The sequence below is a fragment of the Emys orbicularis genome, chromosome 20 (assembly GCF_028017835.1).
Source record: "Emys orbicularis isolate rEmyOrb1 chromosome 20, rEmyOrb1.hap1, whole genome shotgun sequence".
Classification (NCBI taxonomy): Eukaryota; Metazoa; Chordata; order Testudines; family Emydidae; genus Emys; species Emys orbicularis.
This window is the reverse complement of record NC_088702.1, coordinates 7,698,347-7,713,736: the sequence shown is the minus strand read 5'-3', so window position 1 is coordinate 7,713,736 and position 15,390 is coordinate 7,698,347. Positions and strand designations below refer to the sequence as shown.

Genomic DNA, 15,390 nt, shown 5'->3' with positions numbered 1-15,390 from the left:
GTATGTGGTTCTGTGTTGTCCCCTTTCCCTCTCGAGAGAGACAGCACAGAATCGCTGCCTGCATTGTTCTAGGAATCAGCCAGCTAGGATCTGAGTTCTAATCCTGGTGCTGCCACCAACTCCTCTGCAACTTTGGCCAAGTCCCTGCCCCTGTCTGTGCTTCAGTTTCCCCATGTGTAACTCGGGCACGATGAAACACTCCCTCCTACATAATGCACTTTGAGAGCCCTTAAAAACCACACAAAGGGGCAAAAGAGTATTATTTAACCCATTAAGTGCCCTTGCCATGAAGCCCAGTGGGCACACTCCGTGCCCCAAATGCCTGTCAATGATGCATCTCTCTTTGCCAGCAGGAAACTAATGTTAATTTCTGTCTGTTAAGTCTTCATTTTTGTTCTCCCTGCAGAAAAAGAAAAGGAGGCGAATTGACCGCACTATGATAGGGGAGCCGATGAATTTTGTACACCTGACGCACATCGGATCAGGTGATATGGCAGCTAACGAGGGCCTTCCCATGGTACCGTATCATTTACTTCTTAATTTGGGGCAGAGGAGAATCTGTAGAATAATACCCCACTGCAACTGCAGGGAGGAAACCGAGGGCTTGTCTACACAGGGACATGAAGGAAAGTTGATCCAAACTAACTAACTGTGTAAATTTGCAGTGGATTAGTTAAACTACATTAAACCTCTGTGTGAACACCCTCATTTAGGACCAATCCTATTCAACTTATTCATAAATGATCTGGAGAAAGGGGTAAAAAGTGAGGTGGCAAAGTGTGCAGATGATACTAAACTGCTCAAGATAGTTAAGACCAAATCAGACTGTGAAGAACTTCAAAAAGATCTCACAAAACTAAGTGACTGGGCAACAAAATGGCAAATGAAATTTAATGTGGATAAATGTAAAGTAATGCACATCGTGGATAGTTCTCTGAAGACGTCCACACAGTGTGCAGCAGCAGTCAAAAAAGCAAACAGGATGTTAGGAATGATTAAAAAGGGGATAGAGAATAAGACAGAGAATATCTTATTGCCCTTTATATAAATCCATGGTACGCCCACATCTTGAATACTGTGTACAGATGTGGTCTCCTCATCTCAAAAAAGATATACTGGCACTAGAAAAGGTTCAGAGAAGGGCAACTAAAATGATTAGGGGTTTGGAACGAGTCCCATATGAGGAGAGATTAAAAAGGCTAGGACTTTTCAGCTTGGAAAAGAGGAGACTAAGGGGGGATATGATAGAGGTATATAAAATCATGAGTGGTGTGGAGAAAGTAAATAAGGAAGTTATTTACTTGTTCCCATAATACAAGAACTTGGGGCCACCAAATGAAATTAATGGGCAGCAGGTTTAAAACAAATAAAAGGGAAGTTCTTCTTCACACAGCGCACAGTCAACTTGTGGAACTCCTTGCCTGAGGAGGTTGTGAAGGCTAGGACTATAACAGCGTTTTAAAGAGAACTGGATAAATTAATGGAGGTTAAGTCTGCTAATGGCTATTAGCCAGGATGGGTAAGGAATGGTGTCCCTAGCCTCTGTTTGTCAGAGGGTGGAGATGGATGGCAGGAGAGAGATCACTTGATCATTACCTGTTAGGTTCACTCCCTCTGGGGCACCTGGCATTGGCCACTGTCGGTAGACAGGAAACTGGGCTAGATGGATCTTTGGTCTGACCCAGTATGGCCGTTCTTATGTTCTTATTTAGAATTAAAATGGCCTTAATTTGGTTTCTGAATGAAGGTGTTCACACAGCGGTTTATTCAGAAACCAAATTAAGGCCATTTTAATTCTAAATGAGGGTGTTCACACAGAGGTTTAATGTGTTTTAACTAATCCACTTCAAATTCACACTGTTAGTTAATTCAAATTAACTTTCCTGCATGTCCCCATATAGATAAGCCCTTGTGCTACCCCAGCAAGCTGCAGAGAGGTTGCCACTGAATCAAAACAGACCTCTCTAATTCTGCCTAGAGCAGCCCCTTCTGGCTACAGGTACATCAGCCTTGCAAAATTCCACTCTCCTGCTTGCCGGACTGGTAAATTTTCATGACTCTTTTGCAAGACCGACTTAAATGCTGCTGCTTGGTATTATTTTATTGCCCAGCATGGGAACCAGTAAACGAACTCTCAGTCAGAGCTGAGAAGCTGTTGTTGTGCTGCTTTTGTCTAAAATTAATGTCCTGTTTGTGTGACTAAAAACTCTGTGGAGGGGGAACTTCACCCTTGGATAAGTGCTGAGCCTTTGACAGACGAGCAAAATGCTATGGGGTGCGTGTCTGCGTGTGGAACAAATGGGTAGAGAACGTGGTCTAGTGCACGAGTTCTTAACTTGGGAGTCACGACTGCCCTTCTAATGCTGCAGAATGAGGGAGAGGGGAGTCCTGGCAGGGGATCCCAGGGTGGAAACCATTTTCATGTTTAGAGGAGTGGGGGATGGCTGTGTTTTTAGAGCACCTAATACAACTGGGCCCTGACTGACTGGGGTCTACGTAATAGGGATAATTAATAACAGTCTAGGCAGTTGGAGGAATGGAGGAGACCCTTGTGACTAAGGAACAGGACTGGATGTCTGGACACCTAGAGGCAATTCCTATCTCTGCCACGGGTTCACTTTGTGACCCTGAGTAAGTCACTTGGGCTTGCGGGTTAGTCTGAGGGCTTGTCTACATGGGGACATCCAGGAATATTAATCCGAATTAACTAAAGGTGTGAATTTGAAGTGGATTCGTTAAACTGCATTAAACCCCTATGTGAACACCCTCACTGAGAACTGAAGTGGCCTTAATTTGGTCTAGCTAAATTCACTTTCAAAGTGAATTACACTAAACCGAATTAAGGCCACTTAGTTCTGAATAACAGTGGTCTCATGGGGATTTAATACTGTTTAAATCATCCACTTCAAATTCACACCTTCAATTAATTCGGATTAATATTCCTGGATATCCCCATGTAGACCTGCCCTAAAACTCCTTGGCATTCTGCTGCTAGGAGGCCTAAAAGGAAGGTGTAGCTGTTGCTGCTCTTGGGGCCCCTCTAGTGGGCTGTCTGTGAACTTTATGCTTCTAAGGACTGCCTGCACACCCACTTACTAAACAATAACTGACACCGCACCAAATGGATTTTTACCAGCCTATTTACATATGTAACATTAAAGACACTGTTAAGTGCATGGTAATGCCTCCTTGTGACCCGACACACCCAGGCTTGCTGCTGCCTCCCTTCCACTAGATCAATCACACCCACCAGAAACTGTTTGACTCAGCAGCTGCGTTTGGAGGCCAGGGTGAAAGCTAACCCAACAGACTGTGCCCTTTCATAGGGAGGGACTCGGATCTATCCCCCCCTCAATTTCTTAAAGCCTGTGGGGCTGAGGCTTCCATTGGAGGTGGCCTCAGGGACCACAGGCAGATCTGATCCTGAGTAAATGTTCCTAGAGGAGGGCTACTGGGGGGATTTGGGCCATGAGGCTAAACGGCCTGAGCCGAGCAGCAGGAGGAAGAGGTGGGACGCAGGGAGACTTGCAAATGAAAAACGCTGACTCTCTGGCTGTTTTTCAGACTGGGAAGCATCTACCTCAGGCTTCTGAGTTGCTGGTTTCGAGCGAAACCCTGGTCCCACGGAGGGCAGTGGGAGTTCTGCCATTAGGATCTGGATTTTGCGCTTAGTCCGATCGAATGAGTTTGTTTATTTCCGTGCGTCTGGCGCCTGTGTAGTTCTGTGATACAAGGTTCCAGCTAGGTGGGCTCCTGACCTGCCACAAGTTCTATTCTCCCTCTCAAGCCACCTCATTTATCCAGCCTTCTGCAGGGGAAGCCTAAGACGCTCCCGATCTCTAGGGCACCCTGCGCGGCCTCTCCATCCACCTGTGGGATCTTCCATTGGGCCAACTGCTAGCTTGGGCGCCCCAGCTGATTGCAGCTGCTGCGGTATCACACTGGGGAAAAGGCAGCTTCTAATGGCAGCCAGACTCCCAAACGGATGGGAGTAAATGCCTGGGAGTGTTTACCCTTGCTGCTCTCTTGAGTGTGTTCCTCCCGGCCTGGCATTCTCTCTGCCCGCGCGTCTGCGCCTCTTGCAGCATTCTGGTCTGCGTTATTTAAGCAGTGGAAATCTTTACGTAAGAGCCTCCTCGTTCCCCAGCTGTAATGTCCAAGTGCCATGTGCGCTCTTCTAAAGTGCTTCCTCCAATCCAGCTGCCTCCCGAAGCCTGGATTTATCAAGCACCACAGCACAGCATCAGGGAACGTTGCCTCCCCGCAGCATGGCATGTACCTTAGCCAGGGCAGAAGCTTGCATGTACCTAAGCAGCGGCACTTAACTAAGATGTGGCTCTGGCATTTGGAGTATCATTTGCGTCAGGAAGACAGATTCTCTCACATCCTTCTGGACTTTGGGGCTTCTCGGCTTTCACAGGCTTCTCCGTGGCATAAAGCCACGAGCCGCGTTAGACATTGATTCACTGCTTTGGCAAGAAGGCCCTGCGCTCCACAGATACGGCCTCCTCGAATGGAATAAGCACAGGAGTGGGAACGTCTGCCCTGCTGCTGGCTTAAGCACTTCACCTTTCTGAGCCTCCTTTTCCCTATCTGCAAAATGGAGATAACGCTCAGGTAGCAACCTATCCACTCACCGCAGAAAAATCGACAGGGGCTTTCCCAAAGAGGCAGCCCGTACCCCCATGCCACGTCTTAGTCCTTTTCCTGGTCTGTCCTCACAAGTGCATGTTTGCTTCAGGATAGTAACGGCACCGAGAAGCGCACCCTGTGCATGTCGCACGGACTCTGTGTGGGTAGAACCAACCACTAGAGCTGCACCCGGGTGACTTCATAGGTGTCTCCCTTCCGAACTGGGTGGTTCAAGGAAACATAGGGTGACTAGGCTTATCCCCGCTGGATCGTCGGTTCAAATCCAGTCCTGGGTGGCTCTAGTCAGGTCTTGGAGCACAAGCATCCCTATCACAAAACCTAGCGTCATGAGTGCTGATGGCAGCACAGGCCAAGGACTGGATGGACCCCAAATTCTGAGCCTCGCAGGTCAGGACTGAGAGAGGATGGAGGGGGAAGCCATCAAGGCTGGTGTCCCTTGTTCGGTGGATACGTAGGCTTCAGCCAGGCTGCCAGTGTGGTGGTCTCTTAGATCGGGCACTGTCCGCTGGAGACAGCTGCCAATGCTGCCCGGATTCCTGCTGACAGTTGTCATGGCTGTTACTGTGCTGGCTGTGTCGTTTCAAGCCATGACCTGTAAAGGAGAAGAAGGGGGCATCGCCTCCCCCCGACCTCCTCAGCAGTAAAGATTTTGCCACCAAGCTTCCTGGAGGAGGAGAGTGTCACGTACTGAAGAGCGACACAGGAGATATTTGTTGTGACATGTTGGCTGGCCTTCCTGCAGCTGACGGGAAGTTGCTCACAGCCTTGGTGAAATCGTTCTTGACTGTGACTTGCAAATCCTAGCAGCAGGGTGTTTAATTTGGCAGGCTCGAGGGCGAGGGAGTTTCACAACAAAGGTAATCTGATGGGTCGGCTGTAGGGTTTTTTTTTTTTTTTTTTTTTTCTCCTCTAAATGCACTTGGAGCACAGAGCGGGCCTGAGCAACTCTTTCTGCATGGCTGACTACTCCTTTTGTGGCTCTGGGTCTAGTTGTCCACATTCTTGAGTCCATTCAGGGTATGGACTGGGATTCTGGACTCCTGGGTTCTCTTTGCACCACTCCCACTGACTCTTCTCATTTGTTTTCTCACTTAAACAAAAACACTTCCTGGGAACCACAGCCAAGGAAGTGAGCCGCAGGGCTGGGCCAACAAACCAGTATGAAGTGTTTTTCTCTGGAACCCCCCTAGGTTTTCCCCTTGATCAGCGTACTGAGTGCACAGAGTGCAGCGCGGTTTGAGATGGGAATGGGGTAAAAGCTAGGCTCAGTGAAGTAAAGACCCTGTAGGAAATCTAGAGGATCCTCCTCCTTTATATAAAGCTCTGCCCTTTGGCTGCAAGCTGGTGTATTCCAAGGGCATAACATTTACTCTTCAGAAGAAGCTTGGGCCTCAAGGAAATCAGACCTAGCAGAGATGGTTCAATGGGACCTTGATCATTCAGAGCAAGGAAAATTGTCCTTCAATCTGCTGAGAACTTTAACAAGGTGCTGCCCTACCTGAGCAAGGATAAGGAATCCAACTACAGAGGTTCCCAGGTGGCTCTTTCCACCAGTGACTGACGTCAGCACCATTCACAGGTTCTTGGATTCTAAAGCCAGAAGAGACCACAGTGATCATCTAGTCTGACCTCCTGAATGGTGCAGGCCAGGGAACTGCCCTGAATTCATTCCATTTCTCCCTTGCCACTTCACGGATTTTTATGGCCAAACAGCTATCCGCTTTTTGCAGCCTCTTCAGGAGCTCTCCCTTATTCCACTGTCTCCATTCCTGACAGTGGGGGACTTTCCCTTTCGGATCAGGTCACTGAAAGACAATGTTAAAGACAGTATCCTCTGATTTCATACAGCCCCCACCCCAGTTGGTATGCTCTAGATCAGTGGTTCTCAATCTTTTTTTTTTTCCGCTGACCACTTGAAAATTGCTGAAGGTCTCGGCGGACCATTTAATGATCTTTCCAAATGTTGTTTGTACCGTTAGCTAACTATTATAAAGCACTTTGGATAAAAGCGCTATATAAAAAACCCCAATAATAATTAATGTTTTTTTGTTCTACAGATAAAAGCACACAACTCATATTTTAATATCAGTAGTCTTACCTTTCTAATGCGATGGATGTGCCCTCTCTCCCCTGCCACGGCAGCCCCCGAGCTGGGGCTGGGAAGGAGCGGGGCCTCTCCCCTGCCGCGGCAGCCCCTGAGCTGGGGCTGGAAAGGAGGGGGGTCTCTCCCCAGCAGCCGCAGCCCTGGAGCTGGGGAAAGTTGCCTCTTTCTCTGGCTGCTGCAGCACTTTACGTCCCAAATTCCCCCCACCCCCCTTCTCACCTCACTGCCCCCTCCCACCTACCCCCTAATCAGGGGTGGCTCTAGCTTTTTTGCCGCCCCAAGCACGGCAGGCAGGCTGCCTTCAGCGGCATGCCTGCAGTAGGTCCCCGGTCCCGCGGATTCGGTGGCATGCCTGCGGGAGGGTCCGCCAGTCCCACAGATTCAGCGTACCCGCCGCCGAATCCACGGGACCGGCGGACCTCCCGCAGGCAAGCCGCTGAAGGCTGCCTGACTGCCGCCCTCGCAGGGACCGGCAGGGCGCTCCCCGCGGCTTGCCGCCCCAGGCACGCGTTTGGAGCATTGGTGCCTGGAGCCGCCGCTGCCCCTATATCCCCCCCTCACCTTACATGTGCGTCTCCTCCAGGGTCCAGGCACCTAATTAGTGGAGCCACGCCTGCGTGGCTCCACTAATTAGGTGGGTGGCCCTTCATTCTCTTATGTGCAGCCGCCCAGGCGCGCACCTTAGAGGGAACTATCCACGGACCACCCAGATGGAGCTCGCGGGCCACTGATGGTCCGCGGACCAGTTTGAGAACCTCTGCTCTAGATGATAGCCTAGCCTGGTCCATCTGCTCTTCTCCGGGTAGTGAATGTGTGGCTTCTGACCCCAGGCTGCCGTGGTACAAGTCCAAGTCACTTACCAGCTTGCAGAAGCAGCCACTGGGAAGGCAGATGCCAAAGGTTGGGTATGGGCTGGGCAAAGGAAGCTGCACTGGCCAGAAGATAACAGGGCCCGATTTATTCTCAGGTTTGCAGGGGGGGTTTTGGAGTTGTGGGAACTGGGCTTGGACGGTCTGAGTGTAACTCATGAGCCCTAAGATTAGGCATTAACCGGGCATGTTTGTTTGGTGATCAAAGGGTTTCACTTGGGGAAAGTGATAGAATAGGTCCGCCTGCAAGAAAGGCCACAATTAAGGCCATGCTGGGACCGGGCGGAGGCAGCTAACCCATGATTCGGCTGGAGCCGGTATAATCTTGTTTTGCAGCAAGACGGAGACGTGCTGCAAACACAAATGTGGTCAAAGTTAGCTCAGCGGATTGGCACATGCTCTGCCCAGGCTTATAGCGAGCTGCCTGGCTGCCTTACGTTCTCTTAGCTGGAGCTCTGCGGGGATCTGATCCTGCCAGGTGCTCAGCGCCTCCCCAATGGCTCCGAGTGCCCTCCCCTCCCGTGAGAAGGGACGGCACTCGACAGCTAGCAGGGTGGGGGCAGCGGTTACATAACTCCTTTTTCCATTTGCGAGTGTCAGGTCAGCCTGAGGACGAGTTGTATTTTGCCAGGTTGCTCCTGCCCAGTTCATTAAACCTGCTTAACTCTGAGGGTGGGGCCTGGAAGCAGAGAGAGAGAGAAAGCACAAGTCCATGAGTAATTCTCCTTGGGATCCAGCCTGTCCTTGCCAGGCATGCAGACGCACTGTGCGCTGAAAAAGGGTGGTGAATGATGGCAGTGAACTCTCTCAGAACGCCGTGGGGTGCAGCCGGCACTAAAGATCCCAGGGTCTTTTTGCAAGTGACCTTCATGCTGGTGTTTCCTTCTAGAGGAACCAGGGTTTGGGCTTTTTTTCGGTCATGGAATGAACTTCAGTCAATGGCTTTGCACGGACGCTAATCATTTATCTTCACGTGGTGCTGCCCTAGCTGAGGATCTCAATGTGCTTTACAAACAGGAATGAACGACAGCCTCCAAACCCCTCTTAGCTGCGTAGAGGGTCTGCGGTGACCTGTCCCCTCCTGCCTCCCCTTATAGATGGGCCACAAAGAGGAAGTGACTTGCCACATTCACACATTTGTAGAGTTGGGAGTCAGGACTCCTGAGTTCCATTCCCAGGCCCAACTGTTCTGACCACTAGACGTTGCTCCCTCCCAGACCTGGGAATGGAGCCCAGGAGTCCTAACGTCTGGTGCTGTCTGCTGTGGCCATTGGTTCTCCTGAAATGTGCAGAAATGTTAATCCTGAACAAAGTTGGTTAGCCTGCTAACAATCTCTTTGGGGTCTATGACCATGACCCAGGGTTAATGGTGCTTATATGGCTCCCTCGTTGCTGAAGAAACAAAGCCAGGCAGGTAGATCTTGACGATATTAAAGAAGTATCACAGGCTCTGCAGTAAGTTGGACGGCATCTCCTTCTTCAGCACTTATGTTTTATGCCGGTGGATCTTCGAGAGCAAGCAGCATCTCAGCCAGCTGAGATGCGTGATCAAGGGAAGCTTAACGAGCAGCTGCCTGAGTTTTGAGGGGAGAGAAGTGGCAGGAGACTCAAAACAAGGGTGGTGGGGGAGAAAAGATGAATCCAAGATGAACTATCTAGCCACATTAAGCTAGGTGGAAGGAGAAACTGCTTCACTAGAGCGCCCTCTCTCTCCCATCAGACTCCCGAGAGAGGGGTGCAGGTGGGTTGGGATATTTGGCTTTAAAATCGCATCCCCCTGATTTACCATCTCGCCTTCCACCCTTAAACCTGATTGAACTGGACGCTCTCTGCAGAAACGCTCTCCGGTCCCAGCAACACCCAGGTGGTGTGCTAAAAAAGAGGCATGTCTGGTGTCTGGCAGGTGGGAAAAGCCAGATAGTAACTGGACTAGGCGCTGAGCACAGAACAGCCAGTGTCTCTTCTCCCACCGCAGCTCAGAAGCAAAGATCCTCCCTCTGACGGAGCAGACCGCCTCAGCGCTTGTGGTGAGCCACGTGTAAGAGTAGCTGTCGGATCCAGGGTTCTCTTGATGCGGTGGCGGGGTGGGAAATGACAAATGCAACTGAGCAGAGAAGCCGTCTAGCATGTAGGGCAGGATAGGAACCAGAGAGGGAATATCTGAGATCCCATAGAACCCCTCTGCAGAAAGCCAGCTATGGCCTTACTGGGCTCTGCCAGACACCCCACCACCTCCGATCTCCATGATTAGGGCTCCTTTGCGTTCTCGCCCAGATGAGGGGAACTCCCAGTGGGAGAAGGGATGCAGATTTTTCCCTGTATGCTCCTGTCCACCATGAAGGGCTTGGAAGCAAGCTCTCTAATGCTGCCCATCTGCCACCTTGTCAGGTAAGGCAGCACTATCTATCCCCCATCTTTGTGCCAGGGGAAAATCACTTAGCCAAGATCACACAGGAAATCGGTGGCAGAGCTGAGGCTAGAACCCCGGAGTCCAGACTCCCAATGCCCTTTGCTCTAACCACTGGACCGCGCTTCCCTCACAGAGTTGGGTATGAAACCCAGGAGTTGTAACTCTAAGCTCCCTCCTCTCAACTAGCCCACGTGCCCTGCTGGAGCCTGGAGGAAGGAATTCAGGAGTTCTAACTTGCAGAACTCTGCTCAAACCACTCCACAGCAGCTTTGTCAGGTGACCGAAAGCACATTCTCAGTAGATGCTGGTTGATTTCTGTGCCGCTTTTTCTAATCCATGCGCAGTAAAGCTTGCTAGCAGCTCTTAGCTAGGCTGTCACTAACCCAAATATTCTACCCCTTTGCACAAAAATATCCTAGAGGCGCAGTTTTAAATGACTATTTTTTTTTAAGCGTGCGCGCTCTCTCTCTCTCTCTGCAGACAGGCGCTGTTCAAGAGATGAGATCCAAAGGCGGACGGGAGAGACAATGGAGTAGCTCCAGAGTTTTGTAGCTCTCGCAATGGAGTGTAGCAACAGAGTGTAAGTACCTTGCTATCTTTGTGAATTTTGGAAGAGGAAATTTCCCCTTCTGCATGATGACTGCACAGAACATACTATCTCAATCAATTAATCTGATTAGGTCCAGATGTAAAATCAGTCAGCCATTGGACTGATCACTTTTCAGTTTACTGCTGGTAGGCATTACACACTGAGGTCCGGTAGGTTTCACATTACTGCTGGGGTTTGAGGCCTGAATCTCACTGAAATCCCAGCCTTGGAAACCGTAGGTCGAGACTTTCCAAAGCGCCCAGTGACCTTGGGTGCCTTAATTTTTGGCTCTCCAACTTGAGGCACCCTAAGGGTATGTCTACACTGCACAGTTAGCCCAAGTCTGCAGGACCTGGGCTTGTGGACGCAGTGCTTCCAGCCCGTAACTGAGCGTCCACATTGCACTGTAAACCTGGGCTTACAATTGCTGGGCCCAGGTCTCACAGCCGTGTCAATGTGTCCATACTGCTCTACGCAGACCACCTAACTCAGGTCCGCAGCTTGAGCTGACCTGAGTCACAGCTGGACTCTGGCTCTAACCCACCCTCCCTGGCAGAGTCCTAGTACCTAGGTCCTGAGAGCTGGCTGAGCCAAATCAGACTAATTTGGGAGTGGATTGGGGGGAGGGCAGGTTAGGCTCAAACCTGAGTCAGAGCCCGGGCTGAGTGTGCAGAGTAGACATACCCTCAAGGGGGTGTGGCTGTTCAGAATCTGCGGGGCCCTCACCTTCTAAAAATAAAATAGGCACCTTTGTAGCGTCTCAAGTTGGGCTGGGTACTTCTGAAAAGCTTGGCCTTCAAATATAATCCTCCCCCCACCCCTTCCTAATCATTTCATATGATTACTCCAGCAGTCTGATCTCCAGATGAACAGAGAGCGCACCCCTACAAACTGCTTACATCATAACGTAAAGCTGTGGGGAAAATCAAAGACCAAACCATTTGCCACCTCTTAAGTTCCTTTCTCATAGGGGGTGAAATTCATCCCTCTGCTGAAAATCAGCACAAGACCCGGGCACAGTTCCGGTCAGCGATTCCCAAACTTTTGGAAGCTGAAATCCCACCCCTTCAGAAACCGAATCAATCAAACACCCTTCCCTATCTGCACCCCACCCTCAGGTGGCGTTAAAGGCAGATATAACTTAATATAGACATTTGTTTCCCCAAGTCTAGTCTCTGGCATGTCCCATGCTCCCTCTCCTTTCTTACATGCTTTGAACAGTGAAATAGTTAATGATATTGCCATCTGGGATATCTTCCTTGGCATCTGAACTAGCACCAGCACAGACAAATGAGGCAGCTCATACATCTGAGAGATCATTCCCAGCTCTCTGCAAACTCAGGCAGACAGATGCTCTGGTCACATTTAGGTTTGCTTCTCAAGCATAAGCACTAGAGATGTACGTCTTTAAAAATGAAAGCTGTCACTATAACTGATAAGCCTGTCCATGCCCCCTGGCTAGTCCTTTGTGTCTTCACCCACTCCGGGGGCAGCTCGGACTCCGGGCAAGATTGGTTTAAATCAGGGGTCTCAAACTCAATACCTTAGGGCCAGTGCCAGTCCTCAAATCCTACCAGTGGGCCAATAGCGTCACTCATGCCGTCCAGAACCCACCCCCAAAACTCCACCCCGCACCTGCCTAAGGCTCTGGGAGGGAGTTTGGGTGGGGGAGAAGGTCTGGGGTAGGGGTTTGGGCTGCACGCTCTGGGAGGGAGTTTGGGTGGGGGAGGGGGTCTGAGGTGCAGGCTCTGGGCTGGAGTTTGGGTGCTGGGTGCAGGCTCTGGTCTGGGGCAGGGGGTGGGGGTGCAGGAGGGGGTGTGTGGGAAGGGGGTGCAGGCTCTGAGAGGGAGTTTGGGGGCAGAAGGGGCTGTGGGGAGGGGGTGCAGGCTCTGGAAGGGAGTTTGGGGGCTGGGGAGTGTCGGGAGGGGGTGCAGACTCTGGAAGGGGGTCGGGGAGTGCGGCACTTACCTGGGGCTCCAAGGCGGGGCAGGCCGGGGGGCCTCTGCGCACTGCTGCCCCCAGGCACCGCCCCTGCAGCTTCCCATTGGTCACAGGGGCGCTCCGGGCAGGAGCAGCAGGGAGGGGCTGGTGGACATGTGGAGCGAGCAGGCAGACGCTGCTCAGCTCCCCTGCACTGCTGGTGGTGGGTGGGGCCCCGAGCCATTGTAAATCGCCTTGGGGCAGCAGGTGGGGCCAAGGGAGAGACCTGGCCCCAAAACTGCTGGAGCCCCACGGGCCACATTGGGGAGCTTCTCGGGCCGCAGATGGCCCATGGGCAGGGAGTTTGAGATCCCTGGTTTAAGTGGTGCATAAGCACTTGTACTGACCTTCTGCACAGAGATGAAATTCACCCACTTCTAGCAATTCAGTCTTCTCCGCCACAAAGGACAAGTTTTAACTCTTGCTTTAATCTGTTTCACTTTGCAGGTTCCAGGCTACGTCAACAGCCCACACTTGAATTGCCTGTTTGCCAGACAGGTGGAAATACAAATATCTAGCGCTTTATTCACTCGATAACTTATGCAAACTGATCCCAAACTTCAAATTTTTTTTTACATGTTTTCTCAGCATCTAATAAGTTTTCACTGAAAGTGCAATGTGGGTTTTTTCTTTTTTTTAATACTGAAAGTTCCTCTCCTAATAGCTTCCCCCCCTCCCCCCCCCCCCCCCCCCCGCCATGTGAATCCCAGCAGCTTGTGTTTTTGCTGCTGTTGGGTTTTTTTCAGAGCCCTCTAACTCTATTCCTGACTATAAGCACAAAAATAACAGCCAAGCACCAGTCTATTCGATAGTCTTTCAGCGCTGCCGTGAAGAACGGAAAGATTAGCCCATGAAACTGTCAGAGCATCGTTTGGTCCCACCTTCGATGGGAGAGGAAAGGTCACTGCTAAAACATTGGTCTTCAAGCTGTACCATTTCCTCTTTGGAATTTGATCCAATTCAGGGGCTGATGATCAGGATTGCTGTCAGAGCAAAACACTCCCTTAACACCAATGTGTTCGGTTTAACTGGTCTTTAATAGCACCAGAAGATATTCATGTCAGTGGCGCTACGCAACTTAATTAGCCGAGCTTTAAGATGGGAATATTCATGAGTGATGGAGGGTCTAGTTGTCAGAGAGCGGAACTCCTGACTGCTAGTCCTGCCTCGAACGCAGATTCCTCTTGCAGCTTGCTCTTAAGTGCTTTCCTGAGTCAACGCCTTAGGCCTACATTTTAAAAGGTCCCCACTCATTTTGGGTGCCCAACTTGAAGGCACCTCGGGGGCTGATTTTCACAGGTGCCAAGCTTCTGGAGTTTGGGGGCGTGGTCCAGCTGAAAATCAGGCTCTTGGTGTCGCAAGTTGAGCACCCAAAATTAGTAGACTATTTTCAAAGGGCTGGCCTCCCTGCCTCAGTTTCCCCAGCTCGTAACAACGTGCCTACCTCACAGGGATGTTGTGAGGATTAGCATTCTGCAAAGAGCTGTTTGTGCTATATAACAGGACTATTAGAAGAAATGGATTTACCCAGTGGTCTTGATACTTCTTCAGGTGCATGATGAAATGCACAACACAGCAATCAACAGCGTACTTAAAAAGACATGTTAATGGCCAAGATCTTCAGAACTGAATAGTGATCTTCAGGGCCTCAGTTTGGAGACACCTTAATGTGGCTTGATTTTCAGAAAGCGAGGCGTACCTCTGAAAAACATCCCTCCTAAAGTCCCAAGTTACTTTTGAACAACTTTGGCCTGCAGCTTTAAGACCTGTCTCGTGCAGTGTGTGGAACAGTTTTCTGTGAATAGATCAGTCCTGTAAGAGGTGGTACATATAAACTACTGTCATGGTTGAAAGGGGATCTTCCTCCATATTTCTGTTAGAGATGTCAGTGTGGTACATGCGTGGTTTTTTTGTTTTGGTTTTAAGACAGAAAACTAGTTTAGAAGAGTCCTCAGCTATATCTCAGCTATACTGTCCTAATAATGCGTAAATAGACAATGGCCCCGGAGACAAATTCCTAAAGGTGAATCGCCTAGCGATGATTCAGTATCACCTTGCAAACACGTCTGAAGAATTACGGTTACTACCTGTTTCTGATTGAGGTGTCCTCCAGGAGAGAGCATCGGTCTTCATGAAACTGTACCTGCAATGCATTTCCTCTAAAGTGTACCCATATTAGCAGGAACTGGTCCCATCCAAAGTCACTGTGGATAGTCATAATTGTTCTTTTTAAGGCCCAGTCCAAAGCCTGTTGATGGAAAGAACAGCATTGGCTTCAAGGAGCTATGGAGCAGGCCTTTAATATGTGACCATAAAGTTTTCAATAATGAGAAGTGGGGGCCTGAGAGATAAGGCAGACACCGCTTGCTGCAATGATTCCAACACATCCACAGCCAGGGGGAATAAGGGTGCTTTGAGGGCGACTCGCTCTAAGTGAAATATGCTCTGGGAATGCAAAGTCTCTTCAAAGTGTTCGTCTCTGGATCTCTCCCTACATCCACCTTTGAAACTAGTCCCCTGGTACATTCCCCAGAAGAGCAAGCAGCTGATCTGTCTTTTATCTATGGGGGGGGGGGTATTGCTCCCCATTACCCCCGGCTTACAGGCAATGGGCCCAATTAATCTCTTTACTGGAGTAACTCCCACTGAGCTCAGTGCAGTAACTCTTGATTTATGACCATACACGGGAGAGCAGGAGCTGCCCAGGGTGTAAGCCGGCAGAGAATTTTGGTCCGTAGCTGTACAAAGCAGGACATCTGCCATAAGGGGAAGGACTAAATCTTGG

At 50.3% G+C, this 15,390-nt stretch overlaps 1 protein-coding gene across 2 annotated transcripts in view; it reads left to right on the top strand.

Annotated features, from left to right (window-relative positions):
* Positions 1-14,627, top strand: part of CDC42SE1 (CDC42 small effector 1) — a 50,704-nt gene extending 36,077 nt beyond the window's left edge. For both annotated transcript variants that reach the window (XM_065420264.1, XM_065420262.1), the window contains exons 3-5: positions 407-517; positions 10,517-10,616; positions 13,053-14,627. In XM_065420264.1, coding sequence (XP_065276336.1) covers positions 407-517; positions 10,517-10,588 — 183 coding nt within the window. In that variant the 3' untranslated portion in view covers positions 10,589-10,616; positions 13,053-14,627. The remainder of the gene's footprint in view (positions 1-406; positions 518-10,516; positions 10,617-13,052) is intronic.
* Positions 14,628-15,390: the final 763 nt, after the last annotated feature.